This window comes from Dromiciops gliroides, chromosome 1 (genome assembly GCF_019393635.1).
Source record: "Dromiciops gliroides isolate mDroGli1 chromosome 1, mDroGli1.pri, whole genome shotgun sequence".
Classification (NCBI taxonomy): domain Eukaryota; kingdom Metazoa; phylum Chordata; class Mammalia; order Microbiotheria; family Microbiotheriidae; genus Dromiciops; species Dromiciops gliroides.
The window spans coordinates 421,156,604-421,174,813 of NC_057861.1; the positions used below are offsets into that span (position 1 = coordinate 421,156,604).

Below are 18,210 nucleotides of genomic sequence, written 5' to 3' on the forward strand. Positions count from 1 at the left end.
CTTGTAAATGTGATGTATTTCTTTCTACATCCTTGCCTTCTCCTTTTTACTTTTCCAAACTGATATCTGGCTTGAAATATTTGGATGCTTGGTCAGTGGATCTGTGAATTGACCCAAACATTTTGTAGAACAATCTGCAATTATACCCAAAGAATTATAAAATGGTGTATAACCTTTGACCCAGAAATACCACTATTAGGTCTTTTTCTCAAGGTGATCAGGGATAAATGAAAAGAACCTATATAATCTATAATATTTATAGCAGCTCTCTTCATGGTTGTGAAGAATTGTAAATTGAGGGGATGTCCATCAATTAAGGAATGGCTAAACAAGTAGTGGTATATATTTGTGATGAAATATTAGTATCCTGTAGGAAATGATGATCAGGTTGATTTTGGGGGAAAAACACAGAAAGATTCGCATGAAATAGTGAAGAGTCAAATGAACCAAGAGAACATTGTATAAAGTAATATCAATATTGTTTGAAGAAGAACTATGAACAACTAAGCTATTCTATTATAAATATTCAAATCAGCTACAAAGAACCTATGAAGGGAGATGTTATCCACCTCCAGAGAAAGAACTGATAAATAGAAGTGTTCATAGTATGGTTTTACATATACATAATACATATAGATATACACATGTGTATATTTACATAGGTATATCTGTGTGAAATGGTGGCCTTCTTGAGTGTGGGGTGGGGGCTGGAGGGAGACAGTTCAGAACTTAAAATGTAAGAAAAAAATAAGAAAAAGAAATAATTGGATAGTTGGCATGTGGGAAAGGAAACTGACTTATTCTTGTTGTTCCAGAGTATAAAATTTAAAACAACAGGTTAGATTAACAAGAAGGCATTCCTTATTCATTAAAAGAAAACATTGTTGAAGTGCTACCTCAGACAGTAGACAGCTGCCCAGGACTAGAAGTGTCAATCAAAGGCTACTTGATAACTTGTCAGGGGCATTCTAGAAGTGCTGCCTGCACTAAATGAAAAGTTGGACTAGGTGATATCTAATAACCCTTCCACCTCTAATATTATGTGATTATGAAGGCCAAAACTCTCAAAGGAGTCTCTCTTTTGCCTTTATTTCTCTTGTTCAGGTCTGAGTTAATTGTTTCAAAAATTGGTAGCAAAAGCAAGGTCCTGAGTTTGAATTTCCCTGCTGTGAAAGCATCTTCTAGGTTCCCTGAGTGCTAAATTGATGTTGCTATGAGGTTGCTAGCATCCTGACCTATCTTTCTCCTCCTCCTTTCTTCACATCTTCCTGGCCCCTTAGTGGTGTATGGCTGGCAAGTGCATCACAGTAGGAAAGAAACCAGAGAGCATCCCTGGAGGTTGGGGCCGATGGTCACCCTGGTCACACTGCTCCAGGACCTGTGGGGCTGGAGTTCAGAGTGCAGAGAGACTCTGCAACAACCCTGAGTAAGTCTGTCTCCTCATTTTTTTCTTATTTTTCTCCTTAAGTCTTTGGATTTGAAACCCTGGTGAGCTTAATCCATGTAATCCAAAAATTTCTGACCAAAACAACCCCTAAACACTAGTTCTTTTCAACCTTAATCTGGGGAGTCCATTAGGCTCTGTGTTTGATTAGCCTTAGGCCTGCTTCCTAACGTTTTGTTCTTTTATAGCTTGGACAAATGGGCCAGTTCTCATTTTTATGGTTAAAGTTGAGATTGGCTTTTTTTTTTTTTTATAATGTACAGATGTCAAATTAGAATGCTTCTGAATAGCTTCATTCCTTTAGGGACAGAAAATAACCCCAGAGCCCATTGATGCAGAATTAATCTTCTGCTCAATTCAGTCTATCAGTGAAAATTTGTTAAGGGCACCTCCTGTGCATCCTGGGGTGACTGGTGAAATATTTAATGAATGTAGATTAAGTGTAAGAATGTTTTAAATGGCCTGTTTCTGAGTTTTCCTAACAGAATCCTTGAATTCCACAGAAACTTGTTTAAGTGGGTAAGGAGGGGTCAGTAGGTTAGTTTTACCATTGGTAGTTTTAGGTGTCATGGTGAAATGAGTGATTTAAAAAATTATTCTGTGTTTGTATGATGCTGGATCTAAATCTTTTCACTCCTTCTAGCTCCAAATGATACTCTGATACTCAGTATTAGCTTCTTTTGTTCCTGAAGACCATCAAGGCCTACACCAGAAAAGTCACAGTATGCGCTGCCACTCACAATCAGAAAATGAGGTTTGTTTTACTGTGACCTAGAAAAGAAAGAACATGAACATTAGAGAGAAATTTTAGCATAACTGTCTCCAGTCTCAACGTAAGAAACCTTCCACCATTACCAAGAGACAGTGTGGCTTGGTATTTAGAGGGCTAGCCTTGAAGTCAGGAAGCCTTAACATCGAGTCCCACCTCTGACACATGGAAGGACTTTTCGCACTAGAAGTTCCCTTCACTGATGAAGTCCCAGGGACAGATAAAAGGTTTTAAAATTATGACTTATCAGGACGATAATGATAATGACTATGATGATGATCTTATTCATTTAGTGTAGGGCTTTTAACTTGGGGTGTATGGACCCTGGAGAGGTCCATGAATAGATTCCAGTGAGTATGTGAACTCATGGTGGGGGGAGGGAAATTACATCTTTATTTTAATAGAATTAATATAGTATGAATTAATAGAATAATTTGATCAAATTATAAATACTTATAAATAATTTAAGAGAATTAAGGTAGTTTGGGTGGAGTTGTGTATGATGAGGTGATTCTAAAAAAATTTGGGTAGGAAAAAGGAAATTATTTCATAAAAATGGGGTGTGAAAGGAAGAACTAACAGTAGCGCTGGAGGTCTGATAATATTGGAACCTTCCTCTTATCTGGGTCGAAAAGGAAATCGTTTTGAAGAAGTTTAGAAGTCTTCTGAACTTCTAGGCAGGAGATAAAACTGGGGAGAGGGTGGAGGAGGGACTTTTAGAAGGGTATATTAATTAAGATTAGGAGGGTGGGGCAACCAGATAAGGGAGGGACTATCAGAGGGGAGGGTGAAATGAAAAATAAGAGGGTAAGGGGAGAAGATAAGGTAACTGGGATAGGGTGAAAAGAGAGGCTAAGAAGGAAAATATCAGGCGAAAATAAGATGGAGGGAAATTTACAAATAGCAATTATAACTTTGAATGGCTAAACATGTAGTATATGACTGTGATGGAATACTACTGTGCTATAAGAAATGATGAGATTAATGATTTTAGAAAAACATGGAAAGACTTGCATGAAACAACAAAGAGTGAAATGAGCAGAATCAAGAGAACATTGTATACAAATAACAGCAATATTGTTTGAAGAATGACTTTGAGGAGCAGCTAGGTGGCGCAGTGGATAGAGCAGTGGCCTGGATTCAGGAGGACCTGAGTTCAAATTCAGCCTCAGATACTTTACACTAACTAGCTGTGTGACTCTGGACAAGTCACTTAACCCCAATTGCCTCACCAAAAAAAAAAAAAAAAAAAAAGAATGACTTTGAGGGGGCAGCTAGGTAGCACAGTAGATAAAGCACTGGCCCTGGATTCAGGAGGACCAGTGTTCAAATCTGGCCTCAGACACTTGATATTTACTAGCTGTGTGACACTGGGCAAGTCATTTAAGCCTCATTGCCCTGCAAAAACAAAACAAAACCAACAAAAAAAAGGCTTTGAGTAAGTTATTTTGTCTATTATAAATACCCAAAATAACTATAAAGGACTTATGGAGATAGACTTCGTTTCCTTTTTTAATCCTATGTATTTTATGTATTTCAAAATATTCTGAAAACAGTCCAGGGGCTTTACAAGACTTCCACAGGGGTCTATGACACACAAAAAGGTTAATAACTAACCCCTGCTCCAGTGTTTTACTGTAATATGAGGTGACCCTGATTTCTTGAAGGTTGTACCAATAAAGCACAGATTCTGGTATGTCCTTCCAACTTGGAAAACCTCTGAGTACACGTCCAGCAATAGCTTGTATGGCTATTGTCCAAAGATTTACCTCTTTAAATTCATAGGTTGGCCATCAGAGAATATATATATATATATATATATATATATATATATATATATATTTTTTTTTTTTTAATCTTAAAACTCATGAAGACCAAGTGCTGATGGGTGGAAGAGCTGAGCTTGAAGGAGCCTTCAAATAACAGAATCATGATTTTTAGTAACAATTAAAGGTGGTACAATGGAGATAGAGTCATGCAGTTGGAGTCATAAAGACTCTGAATTCTTCCTTAGACAACATGTGTGTGACCTTGAACAAGTCACTTAATGCCCCCTCCCAGTTTCCTCAGAAGCTAAATGGGAAAAATAATAGCATATAACTACTTCTCTTCTCCTCCCTTCCCTCTCCCCCCTCAATGGTCCATTGTCTACAAATTGGTACATGGGAATGTCTTATACCAATGAGATCATAGGTCTAGATAGATATGCATGTGGATGATAGATAGAGATATAGATGGGTATAGATATAGATTCTATAGATATGGACATACATATAGATATCAATGTGGATATAGATATATTTCCTTTAATGTTGGCCAATGCAGACTGGCAACTTTTAATGTCAGAGTTGCTTGGGGGCACTGAGTAATCCAGTGTCTCTCCAGTATGTCTGAAGCAGCACCTAGAACTCAGGTGTTCCTAATTCACTGTCTCAGTGTTATTATATACTTCTATATCCTGAAATACTGAAAACATGCTGGGGGAGAATGGACCATTTGATGACATATGGAGTTAGGAAGACTTTCTAAAAGAGGTGAAGGCAGAAAGAGACATGAATTTGGCAGAGATTTCACAGGGACGAATTCTGGAGAATGCTTTTTACAGAAAAGGTGGCCTTTGAGGAAATTTTGAAAGCATTCTGTTTCCTTGGCAGACCCAAGTTTGGAGGGAAATATTGCACTGGAGAGAGAAAGCGGCATCGCCTGTGCAATATCCACCCCTGCCGCGTGGACGCACCAACGTTTCGGCAGATGCAGTGCAGCGAATTTGATACGGTTCCCTACAAAAATGAGTTCTACCATTGGTTTCCAGTTTTTAACTCAGGTAAGGAATAATGAAAGTTATTAGCACATTCCAGGCTCTGGGCCTCTGCCATCAATCCCCGAGACATATTTCACTGTCAAATTGTCTGTGGCACTGATTCAGGTGGTATACCTAATTCAAGGTACATTAAACAGAGAGAAATATGGTCATGAGTCCAGTCTGGGAGTTTATGAACTGAAACAGGTAATCTTGACTTGGATAAATCAATCAGTAAATGCTTATCAGGTGTCCTGTACATGCAGGGTTGGATGAGGTATACTGTGAGGGAGTTACAGTGGACATATAAGATATAGTCCTGCCTTCAAGGAGTATGCACTCACACATGCACTTGCTCTCTGTCTCTGTCTCCTTCTCCCTCTTTCCCCCCATCCATCCATCTATCCATACATACATACATACATACATACATACATACATACATACATACACGTACATGTATAGTTTTATTTGTGACTACAAAGGGTAAATTTCACAGATGACATTCCTCATGAGTAGAGTGCCCACTAGTTGTTCAATAGCCCATGATTAATGATATACTTATAACTCTATAGCCATCAAAAATGATGAACTCAGCTGTCATATCCTTACACTCATCATCATGGAACTTGGTGAGGGTTTATTTCTTGGAGAGGTGGATCTTCTGGTGGCCAGAGAACTTAAACTTGACCCTCTGCAAAGCCTCAGTTGCATATTCTTTATTCTGGGCCTTGGTTCAGATGGACATGATGATCTGGCTAATGTACACATGGGTTACAGTGCCCTGAAGCCTTCCAGAGGTGTTCTCTCTATATCCCTATGTGCTAGTTGGGAGCCTACCAGCCCCATGTACAGGAAAATATCTTATTGATGCAGATAACATACAAGGGATGCAGTTGCACAGAAATGAGAGTCATCCTTGTCATAGCTCTTAACCTTGCTATTATTTGCATAGGTCTAAGTAGCATTAGGGCTTCTGAGCACTGCTGTTCATATTCATCTGAAAAAAAAAATATGGACGCAATGAAATCTCATCCACTTTTGCTTTCTTTTTGCCAAGATATTGATTGGCCTCAGGGAAATCCCTGAAGAAATGGAACTTTGAGTATAGCTTGTACCTATACAGTAACTATACTTTGCCCAGCAGTGGGTAGGATGATGCAGCATGATCACCTGTTATATGTCTTTTCCCCAGAGAAGGAACTTTTAACTTATATCTGCTTTTAAAACTAGCAGATATAAGGGGCAGCTAGGTGGCGCAGTAGATAAAGCACTGGCCCTGGATTTAGGAGGACCTGACTTCAAATCTGGACTCAGACACTTGACACCCTTACTAGCTGGTGACCCTGGGCAAGTCACTTAGCCCTGCAAAAAACAAAACAAAACAAAAAATCTAGCAGATATGAATAGTGGGAAGATGAAGGCTTGGGCACATGATAGGTGCTTTCTAATTCATCTCAATGGTATTAGTTGTAAGTACAAAAAAATAGATTTATAGAAGAGACGAGTATGACTTGAAATATTCAGAGAAGGCTTCTTGGAGGAGGTTGAACTGATAATAGGCCTCAAAGTTGGGGTAAGATTTAGATCAGTGGGGGAGAAAAGGAAAGCAGCTCAACCAAAATCACAGAATTGCAAATGGAACATGCTGTATGTGGGGTTGGAACAGTAGAGGAAATACCAAAACCAGAGATGAAAACAGTAAACCCAAGTATTGTCTGACTATATGGATCAGGACTGTATCATTGAGGTGGAGATAGGTTAGCCTCAGAAGTTCTGTGTCCAGGAATAATGAGCCAGAGAGGCTTTCTGATCTCCTTTGAGCAGAGTAATGGCCAGGAGTTCTCCATGGAAAAGGACAGCAGTCCAAGAGCCACCATATAAAAAGTTCCTATTATCTCTAAGAAGCAAGTTTCCTTTCATGGGAACTACTGGTACAGGAATGAATTAGGAACTAGTCAGGATAGATTTCCATCTGTTTGGATGTCATCATCACTGAAGGTAGAGGGGTGAAATAAATGCTTTTTCCTGATCCTTGTCAACCCATGTTACCTGGCCTTTATAATTACTGAAAATGCACCTGGGAGAATATGAAATGAAATTTTTACTTATTAGCAAAAGTATGGAAGTTGCATACCTGGACTATGGGATGAGTGGCATGGCATTTGGAGCAGATGTGGAATAGTAAGATCCCTGGACTTAAGGTCTTAAGGCCTACATTCAGATTCTGGATCTGCAGCTTATCTGTCTGAGCTTAGCTAAGTCATTTAATTATTCCATCCCTCTGTTTCCTCATATATAAAATGCTGATACTAATACCTATACTTCCTACTTCTCTGGCTGGTGGTGAGCAGGCACTTTGAAAACTGGTGTACTCTATAGGAATGCCAGTCATTAATATTATCCTTTCCACTGATTTATGATCCACAATAGATAAATAGGTACATAGCTAATCCTCAATTTTGGTCATCTGAAAATGGAGGTGATAGATATGTGTGCTACTAGATACACAGGGGGCAGCTAGGTTATATAGTAGATAGAGCATAGGCCCTGGGGTCAGGAGGACATACCTGAATTCAGCTATGACTCTGTGACCCTGAGCAAGTCACTTAAACCTGTGAGCCTCTGTTTCTTGTCGGTAAAATGATCCGGAGAAGGAAATGGCAAAATACTTCAGTGTCTTTGCCAAGAAAACCTCAAATGGGATCATGAAGAATCAGATATGACTGAAACAACTCAGCAACAACAAAAACAACATATAGATGTTGTGAGAAAAGTATCTTGTGGGCCTTGAAACCTATAGAAATAAGAATAGTTGACATTTCTAAAGTGCTTTTTCAGGTCTACAAAGTATTTTACATAGAGGGATTGGATTGGTTAATTCAGCAGTATCATATTAAATTATGCATGTAAAATTGGGAGAGGGGGGAAGGAGGAATCAGGGGTATGGATCTGTGATTTTCTCCAGCATGGGGAATATTCTGGTGTCAAAATTCCCTATACCATTGTAGATTGGCAATTGTTTCATAATTTACAGCCTTAGAAAGTTGCCCTTGGCACTGAGAGAGGTTGTGAGTTAACATGTATGAAAAGTTGTACCTGAATAGGGTTCTTCCTCACTCCATAGCTAGTCTTCTACCTACTTTCCCATGACCATTTTACTAGTGAGGAAACTGAAGGAGAGAGCTTAAAGTCACACAGCAAGTAGGTGTCATAGTCAAAATTAGAATTCAGAATTCTCTAGTATGCCACTCTGACTCTTCTGCTAATGACATAATAATAAATGGGTGAATATTGATGCCAAAGTATCAATAACACACTACTAAATTGGAGTATTCTATAATTTACTACCATGTAGCATCACTGGGATTATAATATTGACATTAACCAAATGGGTTTTTGAGGTAACAGTTTCCAAAATGTAGCCTAATCCAATTTCTTGCTCCTACTCATTTCTGGGCAAGGCACATTGTCCATTTGGTTAATGTCAATATTATATTCCTGGTATTTTTATCTACTTTGTTTTGATTTTTGATAGGTTTATAATGATTTACACAAGAATATGTTACACACAGATCCTTTAGGTGTTTTCTATGTGTTGTTGTACCTACTAAGTGCTTAATGAATGTTTTTAATAAATTAACTAATTAATTCAGTATCACTTATTCCTAACCTGTGATCTCCCAAACTCAACATAATAATGCAGCTCTGGTCTGATCACTTCTTCCATTCCTGGTAGAATCTCTCTCTTATTTAATACAGCCCAAGATCTCTTTAATTCTTTTGGCTTTCATATCATACCGCCAACATCCAGAGATCCTTCAGTCCGCTAACAACTCCAGATCTTTTACAAACTTCTGTCTAGCTAGGCCTTTCCCACATTGTACTTTTGGGCAGCTTTCTTGAATTTAAATGTAGGACTTTAAATGATTCCTTAGCAGATTTCATATTTTACATTCAGTCTATTTTTTAGTTTGTCAAGATATTTTTGTATCCTGACTCATCCATTGTGTTAGCTATCTCTTGGTTTTGTGTCATCTGTAAATCTGATAAGGATTCGGTCAGTCTTTATCTGAGAAACTAATAAATATGTTAAACAGCACTGGGCCAAAAGCAGATATCTGAGGCACTTTGTTGGAGTTGTTGTTCAGTTGTTTTTCAGTCACATTCAGCTCTTTATAATCCCATTTGGGGTTTTCTTGTCAGAGACTCTGGAATGGTCTGCCATTTTCTTCTCCAGCTCATTTTTTAACTGATGAGGAAACTGAGGCAAAAAGGGTTAAGCACATTGCCAGGATCACACAGCTGTTAAGTGTGTGATGCCAAATTTGACCTGAGATCTTCCTAACTGCATATCCAGGACTCTATCTACTGTGCCACCTAGCTGCCCCTACTTTGTTGCAGATCTCTATCCGAATTGTTTGGATAGGGATGGGGTTAGGGGCTGGACCAATAATATCATTTCTGTAGGGAACTCCTGAATGAGGAAACTCCTTCTATCAATGCAGGTTGGTATTGATGGATTTCTCTGCAAATTTTTATGTAAGAGAGATTATAGAGAGATTAAACTAGAGAACTGAGAGGTTAAGTGACTTAATTGCTGGGAGTCACACAGCCAGCCTATGTGACACAGACAGGACTTGAACCCAAGTCTTCTTGGCTTCAGAGTCAACTTTTCTCTTTGTTAGACTCTTACTTTCTAGACTTTGGTACCATGCCTTAGCTACCATCCCACCCTGGAACATCCCTCCTCCAGGCTGACCCCATTCTCCCATTGTTGAATCCTTCTTGAGGCCTCTTTATTGACTAAATGAAAGGCCAACCTTTATCCACCTCCTCAATCTGCTCCTTGACTCTACACCCCAGCACTTAGCACAGTACCTGAAACATGGTGAGCACTCGATAAAGGCTTATTGTCTGCCTGCCCTACACCATGCTGCTTTCAAATTGATATGAAGTCATTGATTACTATTCCTTGAGCCCGGCCATTCAACTCATCTAACCTACATCTCTCCATCTTTTCTATAAGAATAGTAGGAGATACTTTATCAAAGTCTTTAATAAAATTTAGGTAAAGTATGACTATGGTGTTTCTCTAATCTACCTGTTTATGAATCTTGTCAATGATGAAAGGGGGCAAGTTGGAGCCAAATTGTGGAAGACCTTATATTGCCAAGTAACGAGCTGATACTTATCCTTCTAGATAATAGGAAGTTACTGAAAATGTTTGATCTGGGAAGTCAGTTAGTCGGGCCTATACTTTAAGAAGATGATTTTGGAAGTAGTGTAAAGGATGACTGAAGAGAGAGAAAAGGGAAGAAGGGACACCAACTAGGAAGCTATTTCAATAGCTTAACTAAGGGATGATAAGGTCTGAGCTATGATGGAGAGCAGGGAATTGATAAAAGAAATATTGTGGATATAGAATTGACAAGACTTTGCAATGGATTAGGTGTTTGAGTGAGGAAGAGAAAAAATGAGGATAACTCCAAGATTCTTTGACTAGGCCAATGGTAGTGCCCTTAACAAAAGCAGGGACATTTGAAGGAGACATGGGGTATGGATTTATGCTTTTAAATCCACAAATGAAAGCCAGGCGATAAGGTATTGGACTGATAAACATCCCCAGTGGTATTAATGCCTGCATGGTGGATGTGTTATTGGAATTCTTTTTTTTGGAGATGGGTTGGATTAGATGGTAGATAAAGTCATGTTTATTTCTGAAATTCTGTGATTCTATAATTCTCATAATTCTTCTGATTATATTAGAAATAGGGAAAATACTTCTCTTTTCAGATGAAGGACAGACTGCATTATCCCTCTTTCTTTGCTTTAAGCTTTTTGTATCCTTTAGTACTGAAACTGTATTCAAACATGAGGGAATTAAGCTAAACACTACATTGTCCACCCACTTTGTGCTTGTACTAAGCCATTACCCCCTGGACTCTTCTTCTATGTCACTGAATCAACTGTGTGATCTAGGGCAATTCACTTTGTCTCCATGGACCTTATTTATAAAATGAAGGCACTGAAAGCACCAAATGATCTCCAGGGCCTTTTCTAATGCTGAAATTCTGTGACTCCGTAGTTTGGCCACTGGTGGCTTCTTAGCTCATCTGAGTAGCTGTTCCATGTATGACTTATCAGCACAATTTATTTTCCCCTCCCATCTCCTTCCAGCCTGCTTCCCATGCTGGTCACGTACACAGAAAAAGAAAAATGCGATGGGTTGAAGACATATTCCCCTGATTTGGCTAGCCCATCCTGGTTTTTCCCCTAGAAGCTTTCCAGGCACTAACATGAAGAGACCATAGGATCATAGTTCTAGATGAGATTGGATGTGACCATCCAGTCCAGTACTCTCATTTTGCAGAGGGGCAAAGGGAGTCTCAGAACACTGAAGCGAATTCACTTAGGTCACACAGTAATTGGCAGACTATCCTATTTATTGAGTCAAAATGTTAATGGCTCTGCATAAATGACTGTTTATGAGTGCTTCTTTCATCTCCTGACTGGTTATTGAAGAAGCAGCAAACATTATTAACTGTTAGTGAATGAAATTTGTTCTCTCCTCCATCCTTTGTTAGGAAGTGACTGGTATCTGTACTTGGTGCTATGAGTTTCCTGGAATTTTCCTCTCCATAGAAATGCTGTTTTGTTTTGTTTTTTCTTTAACAATGCATCTCATTTGACATCATTTAAGCAATTTTTTTTTTCTCCATCTGCTGCTTACCATTGAGGCCTGCTGGTGCTTGTTGTCACTGACCTTTCCAAGAAAGATTAAATTTAGAGCCAGTGCAATGAGGTTATAGTCTTCTCCTGACTATCAAGAATTGGCCATGTGGAATAGGATAGTAGGGAAAATGAGAAGAGTGCTGTGTTTTCATATAGCAGGAATGATTCCTTTTAGGAGAAGTGGTTAGGGACCTCAGGAATCCCACCATTTCACAAGGCACCCTGTACTTTAGGAATTCTGGATCACAGTGTTAGATTGGAATTTAGAGAACATTCAGCTGTGGGAACATATCGAGCCCTCCCCTGATTCCCATGATGGCTTTCTATTACAAAATAATATTAGGGGATTACTTTAGTCTGATGTCTTTGGTCACATTCCTGGGCAAGAATTTTTTTATTTTTTTGCGGGGCAATGGGGGTTAAGTGACTTGCCCAGGGTTACACAGCCAGTAAGTGTCAAGTGTCTGAGGCTGGATTTGAACTCAGGAACTCCTGAATCCAAGGCCAGTGCTCTATCCACTGTGCCACCTAGCCACCCCAGGCAAGAAAATCTTTATCATTTTTTTTTTTGTGGGGCAATGGGGGTTAAGTGACTTGCCCAGGGTCACACAGCTAGTAAGTGTCAAGTGTCTGAGGCTGGATTTGAACTCAGGTACTCCTGAATCCAGGGCCGGTGCTTAATTCACTGTGCCACCTAGCCGCCCCTTAATCATCTTTTAACTGTCAAATTCTGAAATGAGACCCTATGCTAAATCCTTTGTCCTCCATATCAAAAGTCTAACTACTTTCCTTGAGGAAACTAGATAAAAGTTCGAGAGAGAGCTCTGTTCTCCTTAAATGATAAAATTAGAACCTTGACTAGATAGCCCACTCCCCTCCCCCCAGTAATTCACTTAAGATCAGTATCTTCTTCCCCCCCTCCCCCTCCATGCCTTGACTGGATTCCAGTAATGATCAGACTAAGAGAAGGAAGAAGAATTTAATTACTTGTTAATGGAAGTATGTGTTGAGTTCACCTTTGATCAGGTGAGATCTAAGGGATTCAACCTGAAGGGGAAACAAATCACATCTTTATATTCACTCAACACTAATTGAAATTTAGGATTTTTCTTCCCATTATGAATGTAGGCACCAAATGACTGTAATGTTAGCAGTAGCCATGATCTTTTTTCTAATAAAAATAATAGATACTTTCCTATCATATTTCAGTTGTTACAGATATATCAAGATGTCATTTATGCTCATACACTACTTGAGAATTACTGTAGTTATTAAACCTGATGCTAGGTCACATGTGATCCTAGTCTTCCTGCCTACAGATGCTCTTACAGCATAACTGGTCAATTACCAGGGGTCCATAGGCAGGTGTTGGACATTTCTGGTTTAGGAAAATTAATTTCTCAGGCATGCCAATATTTTCAGATGCTATTGTCCTGAGGGTGTTGACTAAATTCCAAACCCTTGCTTAATCCTGACTGGGGAATGCTGACATTTCATTTACTGCAAGATGGCTTTATTAGGGAGATTTTCAAAGGTATGAGGTAATTCTGTCTGTGTTTGACCTCTCTCTAAACAGAAATGTTTAGAATTGGTTTAATCTAAATGAATAAAAATTAGTATATGGCAGGCATGCACCAAAAACAGAGTACAGAATTTTCTTCTTCCCAGTCCAACCCTTGTCCTTTTACACATGAGGAAAGTGAGGCCCCTTGGAGATAAAATGAATGGTCCCAGGTAACAGAGGTGGCCCAACCCATTTCCTTACGTAATCAGGAATGTTTGAAAAGTAAACTACAGTTTTGTCTTTGAAACCTTTCATTTAACAGGGCTCAGAAATATGCCTGATAAACATGTAACCTGGTAGCACAGTATAGTGAAAAGAGCCATGGACCAGGGAGAAAACAAGCATTTCTTAAGAACCTGCTAGGTGCCAGGCATTGTACTGAACATTTTTACAAATATTATAACATTTGACCAGAAGTCAGATCATCTGATTTGAGTCCTACCCCCCCCACCACGACTAAATTTGTGACATTGAATAAATCTTTGCCTCCCTTATCCATCAAAATGTAATTCTTGCACTTCCAAGGCATTGAGTTGCTGCAGTGAATAGAGTACTGGACCTAGTGTCAGAAAGACCTCAGTTCAAATTTGGCCTCAGGCACTTCCTAGCTATGTGACCCTGACTCAGTTTCCTCAAATATAAAATAGGAATAGTGATAGCACGTGCCTCTCAGGGTTGTTGTGAAGATCAAAAGGGGTGATATTTGTAAAGCATCTAGTTTATTGCATATAGCAGCAAATACCTAATGAATGTTTCTTTCCTTCCTTCCTTCCTTCCTTCCCTTCTCTTCTCTTCCCTTCCCTTCCTCCCTCCTTCCTTCCTTCCTCCCTTCCTCCCTTCCTCCCTTCTATCCATCCTTCCTTCCTTCCTTCCTTCCCTTTCTCCCAGGGTTGTTCTAAGGAATGTTCTTTGTGAACCTCAAAAAGCAGTAGAAACGTGAAGATCAGGGCAGCTAGGTGGCACAGTGGATAAAGCACTGGCCCTGGATTCAGGAGGACCTGAGTTCAAATCCAGATTCAGACACTTGACACTAAGTCACTTAACCCTCATTGCCCCACCAAAAAAAAAAAAGGAAGAAAAAGAAACATGAGGATCACATCTTAATCACTTAAGTAATAGTCTACATGCAAATTTTAAGACATATGAAGTTAGAGCTGTTTGAAATCTATTGTCAAAACTGAACAACAAGGAAGAACATCTTCCTCTCCTAGGAATGCCATTTATTACACTCTGGCCAGATATTGTATCTGATTTGCCCTTTTCTTCTGATGTTCAATTCTTAAGATAGTTGTCATATGTGATTGAACAGTTCTGCAATCAACTTAATTAAGGATGTAACCTTTGGTTTGTTATGATTATTCTATTATCAAATAGCTTTTTTTGATAGACCTAATTAGACAAGGGGAACTTCAGGAGAATCAGAATTTTAGAATTTGAAGGCTCCTTAGAGGGATAGCTTTCTGCCCAATGAAGGAATCTTCTCTACTCTTATCCATGACAGGTAGCCCTGCAGATTTGGTTTGAACACTTTCAATGTCAGGGACATTACTACTTACTTCATAATACATTTGATTTCAATAGCTGTTTGTTAGAATAGTTTTTTTTAATATCGAGCCATTGTTATTGTTGTTGTTTGTCCTTGTTCTTGAAGATGACCTTGACACCAGGGTGATGTCATGAGTTGCACTGAATTAGATTTAAGTGAGGAAGGGCTGTGCAAGGTCACCAACCTCAGTCTCTCCTCCAGAACCATCTGGAGGATGGTCCAGTGGCAAAATATAGATCAGAACAACTAGAGGTGGCCACAGATGTTTAAGGCAGTTGGGGTTGTGACTTGTCCGGGATCACACAGCTAGTAAGTGTTTGAGGTGAGATTTGAACTCAGGTTCTCCAGACTCCAGGGCCAGTGCTTAATCCACGTGTGGTGTAAAAGAGAAGACAGTAGATTTGAAGCAAGAACCCTGGATTTGAATCCTAGATCTGTTACTTACTGGCTACATGACCTTGGGCAAGAGACTTAAATTCTCTCTGCCTTCCTTCCCCACCTATGATGTGTGTGTGTGTTTTGGGGGAGGGAATTGTAGATCAAATAATGAGATCTCTCTTGTCTCCAAATCCCAGGAAAAAAATCTAGCTTTTTAAAATTCCTGCTTATTGATCCCAGTTCTTAAATTTATTGCTTATTGACAAAAGTATTTATCTCATTTTTTATTTAAAATAAAAACCATTTTTCTAAATTTAATTTTGGTTTTGGTTTTGGTTTTGGTGAGGCAATTGGGGTTAAGTGACTTGCCCAGGGTCACACAGCTAGTGTCAAGTGTCTGAGGCCAGATTTGAACTCAGGTCCTCCTGAATCCAGGGCCAGTGCTCTATCCACTGTGCCACCTAGTTGCCCCTAAATTTAAAATTTTTAATAAGATTTTATTTAGTTTTCACCATTTGTTCTTATAAGATTTCTAGTTTCAAATTGTTCTCCCTCCCTCCCTCCCTCCCTTCCCTCCCCCCTCCCTAAGACAGAAAGCAATCTGATATAGGTTATATATGTATAATCACATTAAACATATTTCTGCATTAGTCATATTGTGAAAGGAGAATCAGAACAAAAAACAAAGTAGAAACAGTATGTTTCAATCTGCATACAGATTCCACAGTTCTTTTTTCTAGATGTGGAGAGCATTTTCAATCATGAGTCCTTTGGAATTGTCTTGGATCATCATATTGCTGAGAAGAGTTATCTATCACAGTTGATCATCACACAGTGTTGCTGTTACTGTGTACAATGTTCCGTTCACTTCACTCATCAGTCCACTTAAATCTTTCCAGGTTTTTCTGAAATCTGCCTACTCATCATTTCTTACAGCACAATAATATTCCATTACATTCATATACTATAACATGTTCAGGTATTCCCCAATTGATGGGTATTCCCTCAATTTCCAATTCTTTGCTACTACAAAGAGAGCTGCTATAAATATTTTTGCACATGTGGTTCCTTTTCCCTTTTATATCTGATATCTTTGGGATACAAACCTAGTAGTGGTATTACTGGGTCAAAGGGTATGCACAGTCCCAAAGCCCTTTGGACATAGTTCCAAATTGCTCTCCAGGATAGTTATTTCAGTTTACAATGCCACCAACAATGCATTAGTGTTCCAATTTTTCCACAGCTCCAACATGTATTTTTTTCCTTTTTTGTCATATTAGCCAATCTGATAGGTATGAGGTGATACCTCAGAGTTGTTTAATTTGCACTTCTCTCATGTGACAATTGATAGCTTTGATTTCTTCATCAAAAAACTGCCTATTCAGGAAGCTAGGTGGCACAGTGGATAAAGCACCGGCCTTGGATTCAGGAGTACCTGAGTTCAAATCTGGCCTCAGACACTTGATACTTACTAGCTGTGTGACCCTGGGCAAGTCACTTAAGCCCCATTGCCCTGCAAACATACACACACACACACACACACACACACACACACACACACACAAACCTGCCTGTTCATATCCTTTGACCATTTCCCAATTGAGGAATGTATTTGTCTCATTTCTATTTGAGCTTGATGCTATTGTTCTAGAGTTTTAGCAGGGATTTACACTAAACTAATGAGTCTGTTGTTTCTAGACTCCATCATTTTTTCTAGTTTTGAAACTAAGATGTTTGCTGTCTTCAGTATGCTAGCAGGTGTAATAAACTCATTTAAAGCTCCTAAATGCCCTCTGCAGCTCTGGCCATATTATCACTTCCCTCCCCATTCTGTAAACTCCAGTGGCTCCTTATCACCCCCAGGATCAAATATAAATCCTCTGGTGCTCAAAGCCCTGCATAATGTGGCCCCTCCTCCTTTGCTGGTCTTCTTACAACTCTGTGATCTGATGCTAATGTCTTTCTCGATGTTTCAGAAACAAGAACCTCATCTCTTGGCTCCGGGCATTTTCTCTGGCTGGCCCCCATGCTGGGAATGCTTTTCTTCTTCATCTGCACCTTCTGTCTTCATGTCCTAGCTAAAATCCCACTTTCTACATGAAGTCATTCCTGATCCAACCTCAATTCTAGGGCCTTCCCTCTATAATCTCCAGTTTTGCCTATATATAGCTTGTGTGTACATCATTGTTGTTTGCTCCCTGAGGGAAGAATGTCCTTTGTGATTCTGTATAGCCCCAAAATTTAGCACACTGCTTGGCACGTTGTAAATACTTAGTAAATGCTTATTTATCCGTGACTGGGATTTGATTAAATAATAACAACCAAAATTTTTTACTCCTCCCCCTTTTTTGGATCAAATTAGTGTTATCTTTGATGTAGGGAATTCCTGGCAAGGAAACTCCCTCCACTAATGCAGGTCAGCATGTGCTATGCAACCTATAGTTTAAGTTGTCATTGTTTAGTTAATTAGTGGTGACTGACTTCATGACCCCTTTTGGGGTTTTCCTGGCAAAGGTACTGGAATGATTTGTCATTTCCTTCTCCAGCTCATTTTATAGATGAGGAACTGAAGCAGAGTTAAGCGACCTGTCCAGGGTCTGAGGCTGGATTTGAATTCAGGTCTTCCTGCATGAGGGCCAGCACTCTATCCACTGTGCTACAGAGAATGTCTGGATGTATACAAGTTGCTTTCTTCAAAACAGTCTTGTAGGCTACAATCCTTATTATTCCCATTTCACAGATGTGGAAACTAAGTCTCAGAAATAAAGTAACTTGCTTATGGTCACATAGCTACTATGTTTCAGACATTGGATTGAACCTAGATCTCATCTCAGTTCTAATTTGTTTTGCAGCATCATATTGTTCCTTAAGGATATTTGTTTTATCTTTTTCAATTTTGTGGTTATTCTTCCTAGTAGAGCAGAAAGGGAAAAAATAATTTGAGTACTTCTTTTCTCTGCTAATATCATTTAGC

At 39.2% G+C, this 18,210-nt stretch overlaps 1 protein-coding gene across 1 annotated transcript in view; it reads left to right on the forward strand.

Moving 5' to 3' along the window:
- Positions 1-18,210, forward strand: part of ADAMTS12 (ADAM metallopeptidase with thrombospondin type 1 motif 12) — a 569,738-nt gene that overhangs the window by 376,944 nt on the left and 174,584 nt on the right. The window contains 2 exon segments of the mRNA XM_043975705.1: positions 1,281-1,426; positions 4,868-5,037. Coding sequence (XP_043831640.1) covers positions 1,281-1,426; positions 4,868-5,037 — 316 coding nt within the window.